This window comes from Calonectris borealis, chromosome 4 (genome assembly GCF_964195595.1).
Source record: "Calonectris borealis chromosome 4, bCalBor7.hap1.2, whole genome shotgun sequence".
NCBI classification, from domain to species: Eukaryota; Metazoa; Chordata; class Aves; order Procellariiformes; family Procellariidae; genus Calonectris; species Calonectris borealis.
This window is the reverse complement of record NC_134315.1, coordinates 40,792,515-40,815,576: the sequence shown is the minus strand read 5'-3', so window position 1 is coordinate 40,815,576 and position 23,062 is coordinate 40,792,515. Positions and strand designations below refer to the sequence as shown.

General features: G+C 36.8%; 1 protein-coding gene across 4 annotated transcripts in view; it reads right to left on the bottom strand.

The window, feature by feature from the left end:
• GPM6A (glycoprotein M6A) overlaps positions 1 to 14,712 on the bottom strand; it is a 129,416-nt gene extending 114,704 nt beyond the window's left edge. The window contains exon 1 of one of the 4 annotated variants that reach the window (XM_075149306.1): positions 14,125 to 14,712. In XM_075149306.1, coding sequence (XP_075005407.1) covers positions 14,125 to 14,161 — 37 coding nt within the window. In that variant the 5' untranslated portion in view covers positions 14,162 to 14,712. Of the gene's footprint in view, positions 1 to 13,661; positions 13,785 to 14,043; positions 14,073 to 14,124 lie in introns of those variants that run through there. The other 3 variants (XM_075149305.1, XM_075149308.1, XM_075149307.1) reach the window with 3 other exon arrangements.
• Between the last annotated feature and the right edge of the window lie 8,350 nt (positions 14,713 to 23,062).

Sequence of the window (23,062 nt, the reverse complement as noted above, 5' to 3'; positions counted from 1 at the left end):
TGGAGATGATAAGCCAAAAGACAGTATTTCACCAGCTGATAGCTCAGAAGAAATGAAAGCATAGCTGATAGCAACAAAATAAACAAGGCCTATGCTTCTGCCCTACCCTGATACTGAGGAACCTATGAAGTTTATTTAAAGTTCTTTTTCCTTTATATTTGTCCTTAAATAAGAATAGTATTGAAAGAGCAGAAAACAAACTGTCCTGAGGCATTATATTTTTCCAGTATGAAAAACAGCTCTGGAACTACAGACTGTTACGAAGTTTTCTTTAATAATATTATTATTACTACTTTGAATATTCATACCTATTTGTGAACTTCCCTGCACTGCTAATAAGCAAGACCCACTGAATACATCTGCAAGCTGAGTAACTGAGATGTGTAGCATTTATTACACCATTGCCATCGAGGATGTAAAAAGACTGATACCAGCTCCAAATACATACTACATAACCAGCTCCATAAGCTGCCTTTAAAAATTTCTATTAGAGCAGATATTTATTCTCTACATATACATAAGAGTCCAGTTCTGCCTCTATTGAATACCTTAGATTTACAATGGCTTTGTTGGAATGTACAAGAAATATAGGATTGGATAACAGAAATGTGGATTTTTTATTAACTATAGTCATAAAATTTTACACCAACACAAGTATTTGTCAAGCATTATGTCATAGGGAAAACTAGTTTCAGTTTTAAAGCAAACAATTGCATATTCTGAAATGAGAGCATTCTGAATTAGTCATTTCCATTAAAACTATGAAGTAGAATTGCCTAGCAACTAAGAAAATTAATTCAGAGATTAAAATAAACACTGTGACACTGACAGAGCAACTGCTATTCTATCCCAACAACCATAACAACACTTAGAAAAGAGGCTAGTGTTTCCTTAATTTTTCTTAACAAAGGAAAAACAAACAATTTCATAAAATGAGTCATAATGGTCAAAGAATAAAAACAAACAGTCAAAGCAATTGCATAAAGCAAATGCAAATAATTGCCCTCTTTTTACATAACATCATTAAAATGAAAAATATAGAAAGTTTTTTCATATTCTGATAATAGTGAACAAATTGCTGTGGAGGTTTCTAACATGCTTTCCCACTTACAAAGAGTAAATTTGTTTCATTACATTCATTCCATGCAAGTATTCTATATTTTAGTACTTACTAGCTTAATTTATTACAGAATTTATGACTATGCTTACCTGAAAAAACTCTGCAGCATTATTACCCACTACTACCTCTAGTCAAATTATTCCTTTTCACATTTCTGTAGGGAAGCTTTTATATTATACAGTTTACCACACTGAGGTTGTTATGGAAAAAAAAGGTAACAGCTTAAGGACAGTAAAGATGACTGCAATAATTTAGTTTAATGACTGCTACTTTTATATTGCGTGTTACAGCTGGGCCATTGTGTAATTCATTGTCCCTGAAGGACTACAAAAAGCCTAGTAAAATTATTCCTTTAGAAATAAAACAACCACATTCTGTAGCAACATTGAAGTCTATCGCCTTGTCAGGATATTAGATTAGAGGAGTGATTACAGACCAGCAATTCCTGAGTAGCAGTACTTTCAGACCTCTAGTAGTAGACAGTCCATCTTTGCAGCTTGAGGTACAGAGTTTGTATGCACTCAAAAAAGATCAGGAATTATGAGGGCAAGAACAACCAAAAGAGAAAAATGAGATCCCAGAGGATATCACAAGATTTAGCAACTGCAGCAGTTACATCAAATCTAGTTGAGTCTACATTAAAAGACAATAATAAAAATAAAACAATATGAGAAATAAATCAAGACAGACAAGTAGGAATAACTGCATTAGAAGACAACTCCCCAGGTGTGGACATAACTGTACACTTCTATCAGGAAAGAACAGTATATTTCAGCTCTTTGGTTGTGGATAATCACAAAACACACTCACAGCTAGCTACAAGTACTTTAGTCTTGAAATCTGCATATTCCAATCACATTCAAGAAAGGCAGAGGTGCCTGAACAGGATTTTAGAAGTTAAGGCTGTCAATAAATATGCAATAAAGTACATGTTTTCATCTTCTAGAATGGGATATGACAGATAATAATGGAAGGATATCTGCTGGAAGCACAGGCAATACAGATGGTATGAGTAACAGATCAAAATGAAGAAGATATTAACAGCAAAAGTCCCCCATATACAAACACATCCATAAAGCCAATAAAAGACCCCAAATGTCCATAACAGGTTCCCCTGTGTCTTAAATATTTAATGACTGTACCAGATGGGGAAGGGGGAGAAAAATATCGTTTGAACCATTAGCATAAACACAGCTGACCTAAAAGACCTACTCACCATTAGGTTTTAATTACTCCAGTGTTTTCACTAGTGAACAATGTTCATAAATCTAGAATAATTTTGAAAGATGACATCTTTGAGAAATGGTAGCCTCCATATGCCATTGAACAGATGAAATAAATTTACTTTTTGTCTTCTGGCCTTTGTGTCACATGCCATGGGTGTGGTGGTGTATACATGTTTTACTAAACTCTTAGGATAGTCACAGTGATAAGCACTTTTTTTGATTAATTTTATCTGTATGATCAAATGGTTATAATGTACGATAGAAGATACTTCTGCAAACTCTACACATAACTGACAATAGTACCTTTTTTCCCTTTAAGATTTTAAACAGCACAGTTTATATGTCAAAAATCTCAGAAACAAACGTCCATTTTCTGTGTTCACACTAGACATTGTCAGAGTCCAGAACCTTGTAATAACAGAAAGCCTTGTAATAGACCCTCTGCTCAGAAGGATTTATCAAATATCTTCTCCACTCTATCCTACAAAACACAGGCAACTAACCAACATGCTCCTTCAGATCTGCAGTAAAAGACCAAAAGTCTCACCTATAGTTCATTACAAGAGGACAGCGAGAAGGATCAAGAAGGATAACACCAGTGTTAGCCCTTGCACTAGCAGCAGGAATTTAATGAAATTAAACTCCCAGATAATCTTAGAAAGCAGACCATGACCATGTTGCAGAGAAAAGGTAAAAGGAAGGTCACTAGTAGCCTGCCTTGGGGAAAATTCCATCTGCACAGCAAATTTGATGATCAGCTTGGCTTAAGCACTCTGCATGTGCTTCCTTTTTGCTTATGTGAATAATCGGTATAAAACCAATGGGATTACTCACAGTGCATGACATCAAATATATACATATATGTCTTTGCAGGATGAAAGCCTTGGTCATTGATTTTCCAGATTTTGAAGTTACTTATGTCTATAAATTTAGAAGGATTATATTACCCTAAAATCAAGGGCAATATATGCATTTACAAGCAAATCCTATTCATTTCTACAACATTGGTAGGTAGTGTGAATGAAAACAGTCCTTAATACTCTGCTAGGACTATGAATTTTCCAGCAAAAGGGAAGTATTATGTAGCAAATATAGTCTAGACTAAATAGAAGAAAAGTTTTGTGGCTCAGAGGAGTAGATCTTAAACTAATTATGAACACTTGGAAAACAAGATACTGTTTCATTTCGATCTAGTTCAGCCATCTAGTTAAGTAACATGGCAATAAGATGCTTTTGTATAGCGTGAGAACCACAAAGAGAATCTGCAGGTGTTTATAAGGAACTGCAACCTACTACTAAGAGGAAAGGCGGGGGGGGATGCATGGTTATGCAACATGGTGTATGTTGATCAGAAGTAGCAGTCAACTTCTCAGTAAGAAATTAGAAGGCTGGGAAAGTCTCCGAAGACAATTGTACTGCTACATTGAAGCATCACAACAAATAGGAAAAGCATTATATATATCTAGCATACTCAGACTATTTCATGAGAAAGTAAATCACTGTATTTGTGTCATTCAGCTAGAAATGTAAGTTCCTTTTCTGTATAGGAGTGGTTTATCAACAAGTCATGAACAAAGGCAAACCATGTTAAGTGGGAAGCTACTCAGTTTAAAAATCAATAATACAACATTCAATAATATAATTGAATACCTTTATGAACAACACAGTGGCCAGTAGTCAATGGTCCCTTTCTCAAGGCCATTTTAGACATTTACTTTCATCCTCAGTTATGCATATTGAGTTGCTATTTACAATGACATAGCAACCTACTACCCCCATAAGTTCAAGTACATGCTCTTTATTGGTATATAACCTTTATGAAAAACACTATCCTTTAAAAGTTTATACGTTCCTTTGTGCCATATGCAGAATTCAAAACGTTATTGATCTTACCATTATCATTGTCAGTAAAACTAAAAATCCGTCATGCACATCTGCTCAATCAAGGTTTTTCACAATGGACTAATCCAACAGCCAGAGAGGGTGAATTTGGGCTTACTGCATCCAGTAGCAGCTACTGGATCCCCTTTGTTCTACTGCAGCTACCTGACCTGTTTAACATTGTACTCAGGTAGGGCACAGAAACATTTTCTGCTCCAAGTGACAGCAGCACTTTCTGCTCAGTTGTTCCCCACCTCCTCTGTTGAAAAGGGAGCATATCGAATGTAAGCATCCCAGAGACCAGATCCAGCCTCCATGTTGCACCATGAACATGGTAAATAAATTATGCAGAAAAATGTAGTTGGAAATATAATCTTCACCATAGAGGTCACAGAACAAGCAGGCCAGTAAAGAGCAAGAAGTTGCTGACTATAAATCACTTTGTACATATGACATGAGGACGCAATATGGTATTTAACTGATAAAAGTCAAGGATTAATCTACTGGAAAGGTTAAGATAACTTTAGCTTGTCTATTGCTATTCACTAACAGGGAATGCAATCCTCCATTGAATGCCTTCACAGTTAGTTAGGTAACCCACAAACGCTCCCACAAGTAAGTATGCCTCCCTCTGGAACAAATGTCCTTCTATCTCTCTAATAAGTAAATGTTAATTCTCCTGTACTTTGTAAGGAAGGGTAGATGCTCTAAGTCCCAAAGCATTCAAGGTACTATTAGTAACTTGCACTACATCAGAGCAGAAGATCTTTTGAAGGTTGAGGGTTGTTTGAAGTAAGATGTGTAATAGAAGGGTAAAAGAGATGGGGAGCAAACAATTTGGCAGATGGAAGTAGAACACGACAGGATGTATTAGCTTTCTTTTAGAGAGGCAAGGATCAGAGCTCTGTGCCATCCAAGCATAGGGACGAGTACTTGGCTTGGATAGGTTTCCTCATCTACCCCCTGAGATACCAATCAAAACCATGACACCAGAAGCTCAGGATCTACACCTGTACAAAGTTCCTGTACAAGCCTAAGTTCTTAGCTATGGCCAAAGGTGTCCTCACTTGAGAGCTGCAGACACACCCCAAGCTCTTCCCATGGTTGTTTTCTAAAGGCTTTTAAATTGGTTCAAAATTATGCCAGCTGCTTACTATTGCATGTAGCTTAATAGAGTAAGAGAAGATTTGGTGGGAAATCAGGGGGTGGCAGGCTTTGATGAATTACATAAAGAAAGCTAAGCTGATTCACCAGTAGTGGAGGGTGCCACTACACCGTGGAGCCTCCCACACTGGCTACATCACCATGCTAGGCAAGGGTACGCAGTACCAGCTTCCTTCACCAGAGAAACTAGGCCAACGGGTCAACTGTGATAACTCTTTTCCATGAACGTGAAGTGATATACTTTCCTTTTCCAACTAAGAGAATCTTTCCTATCTCTCATAGCTTTAAGATAAAACCAAACTTGCTCTCCCTCTTTCTCTTACCTATGCATAACTTCAGAATAGAAACTGCCCACAGTTACAATATTACCATAGTAATATTACCATAGTAATATTACAATATTACCATAGTAGCCATGAACATAGTATGGCTGCTGTTTTACTTGGGGAAAAAAATGTGTTTAAGTTACATGCTCACTATTATAAAAAGATAATCTGAATTTATGCTTCTAATAACTTTTTGTGTAAAACTTCTCAAATGTTTTATTTACCAAAGTTAATCTGCAAATATCAATCTAGTACTACTCTGTTCAGATTACTTGTGGTTTTGTTGGGGTTTTTTAATTTTAAAGTCATTGAACTTTATATCATTATATCAACACCATAAGAGATTTTAATTTTTTCTTCTTGTGAGACTAAAATGTGAAGATTTGGAAGCCATTTAAAAACACTCTACCTTAAAACACACATTCTGTTTCTAAAGAAACTCTTAAAATTTCCATCAAGGCCTTGTCTGAAAGACCAAATGTTAGTATCTTTCATTCTTTTAACTCTAAATATTTCCATATAAATTTCAAACTTCTGAACACCTCCAAAGGTTTTTCAAGTTATATTGCTTATTTCTTTCTTCTTTTCATCATATTGCCTCTCTTCAACCTCTATCAGCATAATCATCTCTAATTTTTTCCCATTGTGCCTTAATGCAAAGCAATCCCTGCTTAATCACTTCAGTATGCTACTATACTATCTTCCTTCAAATTCCTCCTTAATGTCCAATTTTACTTATATAAAATCATCCTGCTGCAGATTGAGAAGTAGGATGTGACCAGCTATAACTTAATTAATAAACATGCAGCACTTATCTTATATTACGTGTTTCCAGAAGAAATTAAAATGTGTTGTAGAATTTCATTTCTATGCCTTCCAGATGCTAAAAAGAAAGTGCTTCCACAGAATATTGAAAAGCAGGACAGCAGTCACAAAGAGCTACTTTACTTTTTTTTTTTTTTAGGAAGAGGAAGAAAAACAAAACACACTTTTGGGGTACAAATGGGAAGATACTGAGAAGTGAGGAAGGCTTACTGGAACTGCAAATACTGTATTTCACTTGACATTATTTACACTCTGGCAGTAGCACTTTCCTGCAAATCTCATATACAAAAAAGTGCAGCAAATGCACCTTTTGCTGAAGCCTAGTTTTATACCAGAACTGCACCAAATGCACTGCTGCCTCACACCACTATTAAAAAGACAAATTTTTGTTAAAATTGATACTAAATTTATTGTGATACTCATTTGCTGTACAGTTGTATTGTTATCACTACTGGGGAAAAAAAAAGAAACTTTCACTATGTGAACCAAATAAAAATTCTTCAGAAATTGTCCAAGTGCAAATATCAGGGGTATTGTAAATGTAAAGAGAAAAGTAATCCTTGCACTTAGTAGTAGTTGGTGATATTTTAGCAACTGTTATTTGCAACAGTGTTGTCCCAGATGGCTGCAATATAAATTTTGGGAGGACTACTGAAGTCCTACATGATGACTAGTAAGAAGGAGATTAAAATATTAAAGGGGAAAAAAAAAAAAAAAAAGAAAAAAAAAAGAGAAAATTAGCCTTCTTGAGTCTAGTGTATTGTAGATGAGAGTTGGCACGGACAAGCTAACAAAATACCTAAGCCATTTTTTTGTGTCGGTGGCCTTCCTTCATAACACCCTAGAGCATAAGTGCACAAAAATTCACAGTTCTGATAGTTAGTACCTATTTTGGTGTTTGTCTTTGACCCTCACAATTTTGATGCTCTGAGTTTGATCTCTCTGCAGCTGAGAAAATGACAAGACTTATTTCTCATTTCTTACATGCTGGAACTGAAGTCTCTGTAATTATTTCTCATTCCTTACATGCTGGAACTGAAGTCTCTGTAATTCACCGCCTTGCCCAAGCAAAAGATTTATAACAACACATCAATGTGGGACTAGCTGGCCCGTCTCAGAAATCAGTCACGTGATAAGATATCAGCAGGAATTATGCATTTTAGTTGTATGAATTGGCTGAAAATTCTTCTGAAATAGAATTGTCAAGTGAAATATTATCTGACAAAATATTTGATATAAGATCAATATTCACCTTTGTCTTTTTTACATTCTGACTTTCAAGGGTCATCAGGTGCTTATGTGCTTCATGGTTTTTATAAAATCATACACAGTGTCTACAATTTGAAGCAGAACACCCCAAAAATGTGGGTTGTTTTTTTTCCCTTCTTTTCTACTTAATCCTCCGTATAAAACTATTAGGAGGAAAGAGCATATTCTCACCCATTTATATAGGGAGAATTAACAGTTCAAAACTATTGTATCAAGAAAGCAAAATTGTCATTACGTGAGGCCAGCAGCATTCCATCCATTCTTCCATCTTGAATTTTAGTGTGATGGCAGGCAATTCAAACAGGTTAAAAATCGCATTGCCAAAATTGTTTAAGGTGCTTATCAGAAATGAATGCATAGTCACAATATAAAATGAATAATTTTTAGATATTAGATATATCAATCCCTCAATTCTTCTCCATAAGGAGCCTAACCACTAAGCTGAATCAAATTTATTTTTGCTATATCTGCAGTATTGTTTTGTCATTACTAAATGTTTATTTTTTCAGAGTAATTAGAAACCCCAAATACCCCTTTTCCTCCAAAGTGAACCTTTGCTTTCACAAACGGTACAAAAAGCTTTTTAAAAATTTATGTTGCTGTTTTGATACAGTATTTTTTCAAGAATTAGATAAATTAATAATTTTAAATATATTCAACACTTTTTTCTAAGCATTTACATCTCTTACTTATGAAATATCTTATTTCTAAAATAGCTTATTTATGAAATTGACGTACAAGTGTCAAAATTACCATGAAGACTTAAATTCTCACACATTGAATTGAGGATTCCATCTGCCTTACAGCAGTTGGAATACTTCTTGCCCTGTAAGAATATATATAAAAGTATAATTAGGTCCTATTAATGCTGGATTTTCATGCCTATGACTAGTATGATGTCAAGCCTGTAAGAAATACAAAGTTTTCTACTATTAACAGAGACATTTCAATGTTAAAGATTAAATAAGCAAGCAAGACTAAATTTATTTACATCATTATCTATGAATAAAAGCCTAACGTATTGAATAATAACATATATTCAAACTACAGCTCTGGAACTCACTGCTCCTAATGTAAGAATATTAAATAAGGTAGTCTGTTGTTACTACATAAAGGAGAATAACTCTTACAATATTAGAAAAATTAACTTCAAATTTGTATTGAATGTTATTGTGTTTTTCTTTAGTAAACCTTATTGATTAACTACTAAGGAGTATTAAGCAGGAAATATAGTGAGATACTTTGCCAGATACTAAAATTTACTTCCATATTTAACATTGATTAAGAAGGAAAATTATTTACTCTGATAATGACTTTGTGATTGTCAAGTGAGTATTTTATCTGACACACTTACTATACACACACACACACTTTTAAGAACAGGCAACAATAAACGTGATGAAAGTTAAGACCATTCTACTCTGAAGAAGCTTGTAAAAATCCAATCTGAAAACAAGTTTGGGAACTGAGAGTAGAATTGAAGATATATTCCCAAAGGAAATAGAGATTGACCTCTGCCCATCATGTTTCCTTTAAGAATCAAGCATTGCATATCCAGGTTTTGTATGAAGAATATCAGCCAGCAAATGTCTGCTACTTCCTATTCATAAGGCCAAATTTAAAAACTGTTTCCAAATTACTCGCAACATTGATTGTACTTCAGGGGTCCTATAAGACTAGAGTACTAAGAACATAAAAAGCATCTAACTGAAGATAACAACATGGCTCACATGTAGTGTGGCATTTACATTAAAGAACAGAAAATAGCCCCTTGGCTTTATTTACAAGTATAGTCACCCAACAAAATCAAAGTGCAAAATATTGAGATTTGCTCATTGTTATTTTAACCAACTTTCTAACAATAGTCAAATGAGAAACTGGACAACTTTTCTCTTTTTGAGGTAAATAAAAAGATTTAGAAGACTAGCTTGCAAAGGATTCCAGCAGTGTTTTGACTATTTGAGTATTGGTTTATTTCTTAATATGAAATAAAAATCATCACTTTCATCTAGTCTATAGTATCCTACTAACTCAGAGTCTGCCATTTTCCAAAAAGTACTGAAGTAAGGGCAAGCAATTCAACCTCCTATGGCTGAAGAAGCAGAGGCTGTGTGTAGATATTACTGATAGCATCCTAGACTCCTTATGACTTTCTTCTAAAACTCTGCTTAAAGCTCTCCTTTACTGGCATGCTGTGAAACAAATGAAAAAGCTTTGATAATAGGCTGCAGATCCACTTAAATCACTAATGCAAACCAAATACTAACTCATTATTTAATTTCTAATATTCAACCATTTCTTGTCACAATAATTTTTTTTTTTTGTATACTACAGCCAAGAGAGCTTAAGTAAAATTAGCTCTTCCTCATGTTTGCTGCTGTACAAACACAGATGCTCCATCCATTCCCAAGAGTTTATTTTATACAGGAATTCAAACTACCAAATGAAGTTATGGATGAACCATAAAAAAGGCACATTTATCTTCAATTTAGCGCAAGTGGTATAAGTATGTCTTGCTGTGCTAAAGAATGTTTCTTTTTTTCTGAAATAGATACGTGGTGAGAATAATCCTAAACTCCACTGTACCAAGTCCCACACAATGCAAGAAATTACAGCACCTGCCCTCTGAAAAGTTTTCTGTTGGGACGAGTGACTGGGATTGGGGACGCCATTGCCATCTTAGTGCTTTCATGGAGGGAAGACCTGTTCTGCAGGAACTGGACCGATATCCTCTTCCACATAGCAAAGCTAACAGTTTGACATCATTGTCTTTCAAACACTGCCAGTTGAGACCTACCACTGACACACGCAAATTTATGCATGAGGTTTTCAAAATTAGCATGCAGCCCTAAAGACTGAGTGAGACTTCTGCTTCTAAGTGGAGCTGATAATTTTTGAAAAATAAACTAGTCAAATAAATTACAGACTTTAGTTGTCTTGGGTTTTCCAGACAGCAAATTTGCAATCAAAGCTCTTAGTATGATACAGTTCTAGGCACGTAGCATAATGTCAGTATTATGGAAATTGTGAACAAGTTGATATTTCTGAGATGTTATGACTTTTTACTTTGTTAGAATATATTTTAGTGTTCACATGTGGCTTACATTTCAGCTAGACTTTCTACACACTTTCAGTTCTTGGACAGCTACAGACAGCTGGTAGCAAATAACTTTGAAACGTCCTCCGCAACTTGTACTGGCTTGCAAGCAAAGGAAATGTGGTATCAAGGAAAAAAAAAAAAAGGGGGGGGGAGGGAAGCCAAGTCTTCTAATACTTTAAAACACAAAATGAATGAATACAAATTATTCTTGGTTTCAATTTTTACAGCTTTACATATGAAAACTGTTGAACAAAAGCATTATCTCAATTTACCATATTAAAGGTACTGATGTCAAGAAGAAACCACACTTTCTAAGGCCAATAGAAAGAAAATATTGGGGGGGGAGGGGAGAGGGAGAAGGAAGGGGGGACATGTCCATTTCTGTTTTCCAATCATTACTTTGAACTATACAGTTTCTAGTAATTCATTATTTTCAGAGAACAGATTTAATATATTTCCCTTCTGACAATATTCCAAGATACAGCCATAAACAAATCATAAGTGTTAAACACTAGAATGTACAGAGATTGTGTAAGGGAGAAGGTCATTATTTGGAATGACTATGGTAAGAATTATGTTTGCACTTATCAATATCTTATTGCATAAAATTGTCTAAACTAACAAGACTTCCAAATCTGCAAGCCTCTTATTAGAGCTATCTCTATCGTATTTATGAAATGCATCAATATGAAATTATTCACTTCCATCATGGCTGCTAGCAAGACGTAATGCTGTTCAGTGGGAGGTTCAAAGCATCTGCTGTGAAGAGCACAGAGTTGATAAACAGTGACAATTTATACTCCCGTTGATTTTGTAGAAAGCAGAGGAGAAAGAAAGAAAGAAACAGTTCCACTCAAGATGGCAGGAGGATGAAAATTAGAATATATGAATTATAATTAAAGTTGCTGGGACACTACAGTTAGAAAAACTAGTCCAGATGACCTAGAACTATACTAAGGATATCAGTTAAGCACGTAATAGATAGATCATGCTAAATGAAAACAAAAAAAACCCAGGAAATATTAAAGAGAAGTATCAAGCCATACTAATAACAGTCAATATTTTTCAAGTGCAAAGTGCAAACCTTAAAGAGATCCATGATTTCATAATCTCTACATTTCACTACAATTCCACCATCTGCATTCAAGCACTCCCAAAAATTCAAAAATGAAAATATTTTTTCATTTTCCTCCTGAACTGCAAATTTTCTTCAAGCTCTAAATATATTTTAAATGTTGTCATAATCCAAAGCGGGAACATGACAGGTTGACATGACAGGTTCACAGGTATGGTCACAGCAAATAAGCAGCATCCCTTTCCACACCAATAAGGAAAAATACATATAATTTGTGAGCTCTTAACATTCTCCTGTCACTATGTGTGATGACAGCTGGGTACCACTAAAGGGAAAAAAGGCTGAACACATGGCATTGTAAATGGGGGGTGGGGGGTAAGTAGTGTTAGCTGTTGTAATCACACTAGTAATAACACCATTTTGAGTGGCTATTGGTCATTCAACTGCTTATCATATGAACAATGAGGACACAGTTTATGAATAACAGCATGTTCTTTTAATATAAAAAATGATTAACTTTTTTCTCTGATTTGTTTTTTCTCTCTAAAAAGAATTTAGGGATTTTGAATTTCACACTTTCTTCAGGCAATATCATTCAGTAACAATGAAGTATTTTGATTCAGTGGTTAAAGAGTTCAATTCACTTATTTTAAGAAGGAAAAAAATGCATTTCAGACTTTAAAAAAAAGCATGTCTTCAATTTCTAAATGTAAAGCACACTAAATAATTTGAACCATACAATAAAAGTATTGACTTTACCTTCAGGGGAAAAAAAAAACAAAAACAAAACCAAAAATCTGAACTGTCTTGTACTTTCCCATTATTTCTGTCATTTGCAAATACTGAAATTCAACTGAAGAAACTGCTGAAATCACCAACCAGATACTAATCTATTCATCTATAAACATAAGTATGTATACACACAGAGGGGGCACATATATCCTCCTTTAGTCTTCTCACGACTATCTGCTGTGCATCTAGATCAAGTCAAGACCATAAACAATTCAAAGCTGCATTCTATTTAAATGGGTCACTTATAATGAGAAAGCATGACACTTATATGTAGCAAGTAGATTGATCAGGGAACAGAAAAACTGAAGATGGCATCAGTGCAGAAAAATATGCCTTTACAGGCAATTTATATTAAATGATTTGGTGAGTTCCTAAATCATCCTCAAAAATGGAAATGAATTCAAAATAAATGCAAAATGAAAAGTATACATGATTTAACATGGCAAATATTCACTAGGATTACCCTCTGTGCTTGCAGTAAAGTAAAATGAGAAAACCTTGGTTCCTTTCACGACTGTAATGTCGCTTGTACAGAATAACACTTAAGTGAAAAGATTAAAACCACTATATTTCTCAGAGATTCACAAATTAATAAACAGTCTGCAATAATTTTAAATTGCACCTTTAAGTGCTAACACATCCCATAACGTTCAGTTATTTTCAACTTGACGAGAAACAGTGGAACAGAAATGCTCCGAACATGCTGTGTATATCTTGCTAGAGCAATTTCAGCTGCAACATGCAAAATGAATTTCAGCAAAATGCAAATCTGTACAATGCAAACATTAGAACTATAGCAAGGCTGCTTCAACATATCGCAACACAAAAGAGGAAAAAAAGCAGAGGGAAATTTCAATAGTGCCCAAATATATACAAAATATACCCCATGTCTTTGTTCAGTCTGGACTCTCATTCAAGGTGTAAATACTGGTTACATTGTTAGATATCCAACTGCAACCGGCTCAAATATTGTGTGAGTAGCTCTCTCATAGTTCACACTAGCCTCCCTTGACCCAGTTAGACAAGCGTGAAAACACGAAATAAATGAAGGTTAACAAAGACTGGTCTGGGAAGCAGGCTGCATTAAATGCTTGCAATATTATTAGTATAGCTGTAAAATTCACTATTTAGATTCTTTTAATACTAGATATCAGATGACAGTCATGACATTAATGCTAGGTGTTATTGCAGAGAGATAAATGAAGTAAATGGTATGAAAAAAAAAAAAATCTTTCCCCATCTGCCACATAAGGATATTCGCCAACCTTACAGCATGCTGCTAAAGCAAATAAGGAATGGCAAAATAATTATCTCCTTGCAAAGAGAAAGCAATTTTATCACAATACCTTTCTGTGTTTGTCCCTCTTCCATATTCTCTTCCATGGCTACCTTTCTTCACTAGAAACAGCTACAGAGAATTAATCAAAAGCTTCAGTCAGATGTAGGAAAAAGTGTGGATTTTTTTTTTCCCTGGGAAGCTCCAACAGCAGAGGCTTAGGCAAGTCCTCAGAGCTTAGCTAAGGCTCCCTCACTCTCCTTGTTTGCTTGGAGACAGGCTGTCAAGTGTAATTTCATTCAAATTACTCTTCCGTGAAGATTATCAATTTTTCTTCTCAAAGCTGCCCATTGTGTACCACTGTAAGCAGGTATTCAAATGAACAGCCTGTGAATTTTGGGAGGAAATTTGGTCTGAGCCCTTATGGCAATGACACCAATTCATAAGCCTCACTTTGCATATAAAATGGAGAAAAGAAATTGAGGTTTGTATTAAAATCTGTGTTTTAAATTGGAAACAGGCTGTACTGAAAACAGATGGAGGGGTGTCCTCCTAACGGGAAGCAGACCACCAACCCATAATTCCCCCTATTTGCTACTGAAGTGGGAAAGCCCAGATGCCTGTGGGTTCTTTATGCTGTATTACTTGTCTTTCTCTCTCCCTTCCCCCCCGCTCCTCCTGTATCAGCACATTTAAGAATAATATGACTCTTCATTTCCCTCCTTTTCATATATCTGTATCATCTGGAACTAACAACAAATATACACTATTACCCTTATAATAATCTAGAAAACATCTTTATAACAGTACCATTTTGTATGTAACTGTGTGTTTATACACACATACAAGCACAATTTAATACACGACATTAATCGCTGCAAATTATATGCATCCTACACATTATCTGTCAGTGTCACAGTAAACAGGAATTTAGGGGCAGTTCAGAGGTTTAAAACAGTACTTGCATCAATTCGTTTTCTGATTGCTAATATCCAAAATTAACTGTACATTTCAAATACCTATTAAAAAAACTGGACCTTCTTAAAATGGCGAAGCACCGCATGTGTGTATGTATGTGAGGAACCACATACAAACATACATACTGTTATGAATTTGCTCAGGAAAAACATAGGTTAAATACACTGTGAGGGCACCTACTCATTTGGGGAGCTCTGCAGTCTGATTTGGAATGCAAATTGGATGCTGCAGTCTAGCAATAAATTAGCATTTTTGTACCTTAGTCTACAGAGTAATGTAACATCATTTTAAGACTTTTATTAATTCATCAAAAGTGCAATTAGAACACAAGTCCAATTTTTCTTTACAGTTTTCACTTCTCATCCTTTGGGGAAAAAAGTGAATAAAACTTACCCAAGAATAAAAACTACTGTGGCTCAAAATTCATATTTACATATAAATGATAAATAGCTCATCCATTTACTTTATGCTACCTAAATAGATTGACCTAGTCCTGCCTTCTAAGTCACCAAAAAAAAAAAAAAGCAAGGTTGGATTTTTGATTGATTGGTTGGTTGGCTTTTTGGTTTGGGGGGGTTTTTTTTACACTGTTTGTATATAAATCTGTTCAAATCTGGTTCATACCAGAATAATTTTTATATATGAAGTTAATTTTTGGGGTTTTTTTACTATATATATTTAAAAAATTAAATAACAAAATGCTTATTTATTTAGTTACCCATTTCCTACCCCTTTTTCCTTTCTAATTCACCTTTCTAGGGCTCTGTTTTCTGGAGTAATTGAAGAACCATGATCAGTTGTTTTAGTTCTCTAATTGATCATTTTAAAATCAACACATTAAGACTGCCTATACACATGGAAGTGCTGTGACATCATAGCATCTAAGTGTCTTCCATCTTTCTATGAATTATTCCTTCAGCCAGATTTTTTTAAAAAGGCATATTTCATTTAAAACAGATTATCTCCTGTGTAAGTCTCCCCTGCTATACTTTCTTTTCAAAGTATTTTCTTACATAAGCATTAATAAATCTTCATATTTAAAAAAGTGTCTGGCGAATATTTTACTTAGGGTGGCAATTGTTTTGTTTCTTAATAGCACCAAATATTTGAGATAACCAACCTCTTTAACAGTGATGTTTGCAACAAAGGAATCTATAGGTTGCTTATGAAACCAAACAACCTTGTTTCTTGAAAAATCATACAAACTTTGCTTCAAATATAAAAAGCATCCAAAAAAAAAAAAAAAAAGGCTAGAAAGAGCTAAGTGGAAAAGGGTAGAATAAAGATTGTACAATCATGAGTGACATAGAAAAGGTGAATAAGAAAAAACTTGTTCAATAAAGGGAGAAGGCTGCAAAGAAAGTAGGCTTAGAAGACGACAAAAGCATGGTACACAACATGTAGTTAAGCTGCAGAACTTGTTGCAACGAAGTCTTGTAGAGGGGGAAAAAAAACAAAAGAGCAAGGAGAAACTGAATCACAAAGCTTCGTGTATAGGAAGATGCACCTCTGGATCAGGAGATCCCTGAGCTGCAAATTATTGGAGAGTAGAGGAATATTTTGTGGAAAAATTTTATCTTTTTCTTATACTACTTGCAAGACAGTCTGCTTTTGGACACAAATATATGAGATGTTGGGCTGAGTGAATCCTTCATCTAGTCCCCACTATGGTCATTTTCACATCAGGTTCACACATATCTTAATTTTAATGGTAGGATTTTCCTAAAAAGCCTACACTCACATGTCAGAGGTTAAAAGGAAATCACAGTAACCAGTGAAGCAAAGTACAGCATTGCCAAACACTGGTTTTGAGCTTTCCCCCCACCCTTTGCAATAGTCTATTTTTCTGTGTAGATATTATTGTCATAAAGGTACTCACAGCTCCTCCTGTTAAACATCAACTCCTCCAAACTACACAAGTGTCAAAGCTCCTTCTTAAGAGGACTCTGATTCGTTTCAGGTGCTATTAACTGGCCATCCATTCACAGCTTGTGTGTGAGTGTGTGCGAGAAAGAGAATGTGAAAGAGATTTTATGTCAGCTTCCTTCATATTTAGCTGCATTGTATTAACATATTAATGTTAATGTTTGAGATAACACATTTGTAAAAGCATTTTTTGTTAACGACAAAAAGAGCGCCAAGGAGAATCTCCATCCTTTATGGATTCTGGAGGCGGGGGGGAACATTGCCACTGAGGACGAGGAAAAGGCTGAGGTACTTAACGCCTTCTTTGCCTCAGTCTTTAATAGTCAGAGCAGTTATCCTCAGGGTATTCAGCCCCCTGAGCAGGAAAACAGGGAGAGCAAAAAGGATAAACCCCCCATAATCCAAGAGTTAACGACCTGCTATGCCACCTGGACTCTCACAAGTCTATGGGGCCAGATAGGATCCTCCTGAGGGCACTGAGGAAGCTGGCAGAGGAGCTTGCCAAGCCACTCTCCACAATTTACCATCAGTCCTGGTTAACTGGGGAGGTCCCGGATGACTGAAGGCTTGCCAATGTGACACCCACCTACAAGAAGGGCCAGAAGGAGGATCCAGGGAACTACAGGCCAGACAGCCTGACCTCGGTGCCAGGGAAGATTATGGAGTGGTTCGTCTTGAGAGCGCTCACGAGCCATGTGTGGGACAACCAGGGCATCAGGCCCAGCCAGCACGGGTTCATGAAAGGCATGTCCTGCCTGACCAACCTGATTTCTTTCTATGACCAGGTGACCCGCCTAGTGGGGGAGGGAGGGAAAGGCTGTGGATGTGGTCTACCTGGACTTCAGTAAAGCCTTTGACACTGTCTCCCACACCATTCTCCTAGAGAAGCTGGCGGCTCACGGCTTAGACAAGTGCACTTTTTGCTGGGTAAAAAACTGGCTGGGCGGCCGAGCCCAGAGAGTTGTGGTGAACGGAGTTAAATCCAGTTGGCGGCCGGTCACGAGCGGTGTTCCCCAGGGCTCAGTTTTGGGGCCAGTCTTGTTCAATATCTTTATCAATGATCTGGATTGATACTGAGTGCTCCCTCAGTAAGTTTGCAGACGACACCAAGTTGGGCGGGAGTGTTGATCTGCTGGAGGGTAGGAAGGCTCTGCAGAGGGACCTGGACAGGCTGGATCGATGGGCTGAGGCCAACTGTATGAGGTTCAACAAGGCCAAGTGCTGCGTCCTGCACTTCGGCCACAACAACCCCAGGCAACGCTACAGGCTTGGGGAAGAGTGGCTGGAAAGCTGCCCAGAGGAAAAGGACCATGGGGGTGCTGATTGACAGCCGGCTGAACATGAGCCAGCAGTGTGCCCAGGTGGCCAAGGTGGCCAATGGCATCCTGGCCTGTATCAGCAATAGTGTGGCCAGCAGAGTAGGGAGGTGATCATGCCCCTGTACTCGGCACTGGTGAGGCCGCACCTCGAATCCTGTGTTCAGTTTTGGGCCCCTCACTACAAGAAGGACATTGAGGTGCTGGAGCATGTCCAGAGAAGGGCAACAAAGCTGGTGAAGGGTCTGGAGAACAAGCCTATGAGAAGCGGCTGAGGGAATTGGGACTGTTTAGTATGGAGAAGAGGAGGCTGAGGGGAGACCTTAGCCTGCTCTACAACTACCTGGAAGGAGGTTGTAGTGAGGTGGGTGTTGGTCTCTTCTGCCAAGTAACTAGCGATAGGACGAGAGGAAATGGCCTCAAGTTGCACCAAGGGAGGTTTAGATTGGACATTAGGAAAAATTTCCTTAGTGGAAGAGTGGTCAGGCCTTGGAACAGGCTGCCCAGGGAAGTGGTTGAGTCCCCATCCCTGGAAGTATTTAAAAAGACGTGTAGATGTGGCCCTTAGGGACATGGTTTAGTGGGCATGGTGGTGTTGGGTTGATGGTTGGACTCGATCATCTGAGAAGTCTTTTCCAACCTTAATGATTCTATAATAATATTGAAACAGAAATTTGCCTCCTAGATGTTTCTTTAAAAACTCTTCCAAGGACCTTTCAAGATGGAATTATGAATAGGTGTTAATCCTAAAACCAAATAAGAGAAAAGCTCTGAAAGTGTTAAGAAGAGTAACAAACAAAAACAGGAAATGCCAACTTTGTGTGATTTTCTAAGCAGCAACCATAGAGGCTGTCTTTCTACAGTATACTGTGAAACATGTTTACCACCAGTCATACACAAGCTACTTTAAATCCATACCCAGAAACTACCCAAGCTGCTAACTTCTCATTCTGGCACAAAAAGGAAACTATTTTAGCTGGAACTACATACAACTGTCTAAAATTCCCTCGTAATGTGAGATGAGATTATTGGTGCAAGTGATCATTGGACAACCATGCCAATTGTAAATGGCAAGGCAAGACAGAACATCCAACTGTATAATGAGAGTAAATAAACAATTAATCAAGAGAATAATTGGAAGCTGATGACATTAACAGATCCCCTGGTATCCATTATGATATTATGAAATGTAGTTGAGCACTTAGAGCTTTAAACAGCGTGACAAGACACTTGACTTTTACTCCCAGTTTTGTATGGCCTTCAAATCATTTTACCACTCCATCCTTCAATCCTATTGATCTTCAGCTACATAATAATGATAATGTTGTGGTGCAATGATGTCTTGATCAACACATGAAAACATAATATAAAAGCACAATGTTATTTATATTGCTAATACTACTACCTCAGTCACTGACAAGAAAAATCAAAAGCCAGCTCGAATTACCTTAGCTATGTTGCAACACTTTCCTATGAGTGCATGAACAAGTTGTGATGCAGTTGTGATAGGATGTACAATCCTATTTGTGCTCAAGTCTGGATATTACATTTGACAGAAGTGTAATGGACATCCTTTCTTTAACGACCTTAACTTATTTTCTCTTTACATCCTTCTATAATCTAACACTTCCAGCAACAGGGATTTTATTGAAGAGGAGAATGTAAGTGGGACCTCCTTGCATATAGCCTCATTATGTTCTATACTAATAACCACTAACATCATTATCATGTTCAGAAAATTAACCCCTTTGAGAAATTCTCATCTGGTTAAAAAAATTTCTTCACTGACAAAATCTTTCACCATTGCCTATGATATCCAGCCTTAAAACACAACAGATAAGAATTTGTTCCTCTCAGTACTCAAATATATTTCATATACGCTGTATCAATCAAGAGTAGAAAGATAATACGAACTGATTAATAAGACCTCTGATTCAGAACACAAATCTTAATATAGTTCCAGACTATTATCTGTAGCTATTGTAAGCATTATCTATAACTTAAAACCTTCAGTCTGACTGGATATGTTTCATGATTATTATCAGTAAAGTTTTATTTTTGAAAATGAGTAAAATTTTCCAGATTAAAAAGAGTTAACACTGCCAATATTATGCCCCTAAAATTCTGAAGAACTTGAATTATTTTGGTAACTAAAAATGAGAAAATTATGCCTTTTTTAACAGGCCAAGTGTAAATTAATACCTTTGGGAACAAAAGTAGTTGGCCACGCTCCCAAAGGATACTGTTACTCACCTGGTAAGGTTTAACTCTGAAAAGATTCTCACGGTGGAGGGAATAATGGAGGACAGTCAGCTGAACATGAATGTCAGACACTAAAATTCAGCAAGATCCCCAATACCACATTTATCCATAAGGGATTCTAAATTGATGGCTAGATTCTCCACATGGACACTCTAAGTCTCAACTCTAAGCCTATGAGTGTATTTAAAGCCCAATGGCAGCTGGCTCTTCACATCCCCTTTCAAAATTGGAGGCCATGACATAAGCACAGCATTGTGATCATCCAACAAAGCTCTTTTCCCCCCACATAGTGTGGTGGGTAGTGGAGGTATTGATAAATACCCATACTCACAGGGTAGCATATAAACACACACACACAGAGTTCTAGTTGACCCTGTTTTTATCAGGGGACTTGGACTACACTATCTCCAGGGGTCTTCTCCAACCCCAATAAGATTGTGATTGTATTCTAAGATTTCCTACTGGTGTAACTATTATTGAAATATTCCATATAGTTTTTGGTGCCATCAATGCAAAGATGCTGCTGAAAACTGGAGGCACTTCAAAAAATGGCCACAGACATGATTAAGGAAAACATTCTTTCAATTCAAAAGCTCAAAGTGATTAGTCTGGTAAATTTAACAAAAAAGCTAAGGAGCAGCTACATTACATCAAAGTATCTACAAGAAAACAGATCTAATTGAAAGATGTTCAAATTAAGTCAATATTGCTGGAATTTGAAACTAGATAAATTCACAACAGAAATTATATTCAAATTTTTCTTCAAAACACTAGAGAAATTTGGCAAGATCGGGTTCTTGAACACACACAAAAAAATTAAATCAAGATCTGATATTTTCTTAGTTATACTTTAGTTTAATTAGGTCATAGGAATTCTCTGATTAATTCCTGCATTATGCAGGAGTTTGGACTAGATGACCACACTAGTCCCTTCTGTTTTTTTAATCACTTAATTAATTAAAGCTGTAATTATGTTTGCTGAAAGATTTCATATCTTAACATTCTCTGAGATTCCCTTGACTTCTGTGGTCTTTATACACCAAAGCGTTCATTCAAATAGCTTCAAAATTTAGAGGTCTGATATATGTAAGAATTACTTACAGCCAACACCTTTGCTTTTTCTTCCCTCCCCACCAGTGTTTTGGAGTAAGTTGCTGACACACTGTGATTAAAGACATTATTTGCCCCACATGCAACAACAGTACGTGTATCTCCCTGTGTGCCTCTGTTCCATTAGTGGTATCAGTCTATTAAAGCATTCAAGTTTCTCTTTGGCTCTGTGAAGTCTCTCTTCTGTACAAAGTTTGAGAAATTTCTGAAAGCACCTTTTGATGATTTCAAAAGATTGTACTTGGACTAACTCTTTGTCTTCACAAGGACTACATTTACCTCTAAGTTAGGAGCTGAGAAGGCAGCTGGGCACAGAAGAATATGCAACATACACCCCATACAATTAAAGTAATACGAACAAATAAACATAACAATATAGAAAGAAGGGGGAGGGGGGAAGATAAAAATACACACACAGGAATGCACCTTTTTTCAAAATGGTTCTCACTATCAGTCATAACTTGCTTCTATTTATCAGAGAGAAAGAAGAGTTTGACCATTCCCATTGGGAAACAGCAGCATCCCATATGAGATACAGGGAAAGAAAGCATCACATTTTTACAATGGAACTCATGCTCCCTCACTTCCATCACAGTTCAGTGTGTGCAAGTGTAAGTGACAAAATTCAAGGCAGCATTAAAACACAATTATCCTTTAAATCTTACTTCAAGGTTCACTATTTGTTACCAACACCCTGCCTACAAGATTCAGATGGAAAAGTTGATTTACCCTTAGTAATGGGGCATCTCTATAAACATCCATTTCTTCTGCTTTCCACTTGAGGTTCTACAGTTTCTCCACATGAATCACAACGTAGAAGAAATAGCCAAGTTACTGCAGATGTACAGCACACAAACCACAGAACAGTAAGTTACCCAATAGACTACCTGCAATACGCAAGTCATAGAATGGAATCATAGAATAGTCTGGGTCGGAAGGGACTTTTAAAGGTCATCTAGTCCAACCCCCCTGCCATGGGCAGGGACATCTTCAACTAGATCAGGTTGCTCAGAGCCCCGTCCAACCTGACCTTGAATGTTTCCAGGGATGGGACATCTACCACCTCTCTCGGCAACCTGTTCCAGTGTTTTACCACCCTCATTGTAAAAAATTTCTTCCTTATATCTAGTCTAGATCTACACTCTTTTAGTTTAAAACCACTACCCCTTGTCCTGTCACTACAGGCCCTGCTAAAATTTGCTGCCATCTTTCTTATAAGCCCCCTTTAAGTACTGACAGGCTGCAATAAGGTCTCCCCGGAGCCTTCTCTTCTCCAAGCTGAATAACCCCAACTCTCTCAGCCTTTCTTCATAGGAGAGGCATTCCATCCCCCTGATCATTTTCGTGTCCCTCCTCTGGACCCACTCCAACAGGTCCATGTCTTTCTCGTGCTGAGGGCTCCAGAGCTGGATGCAG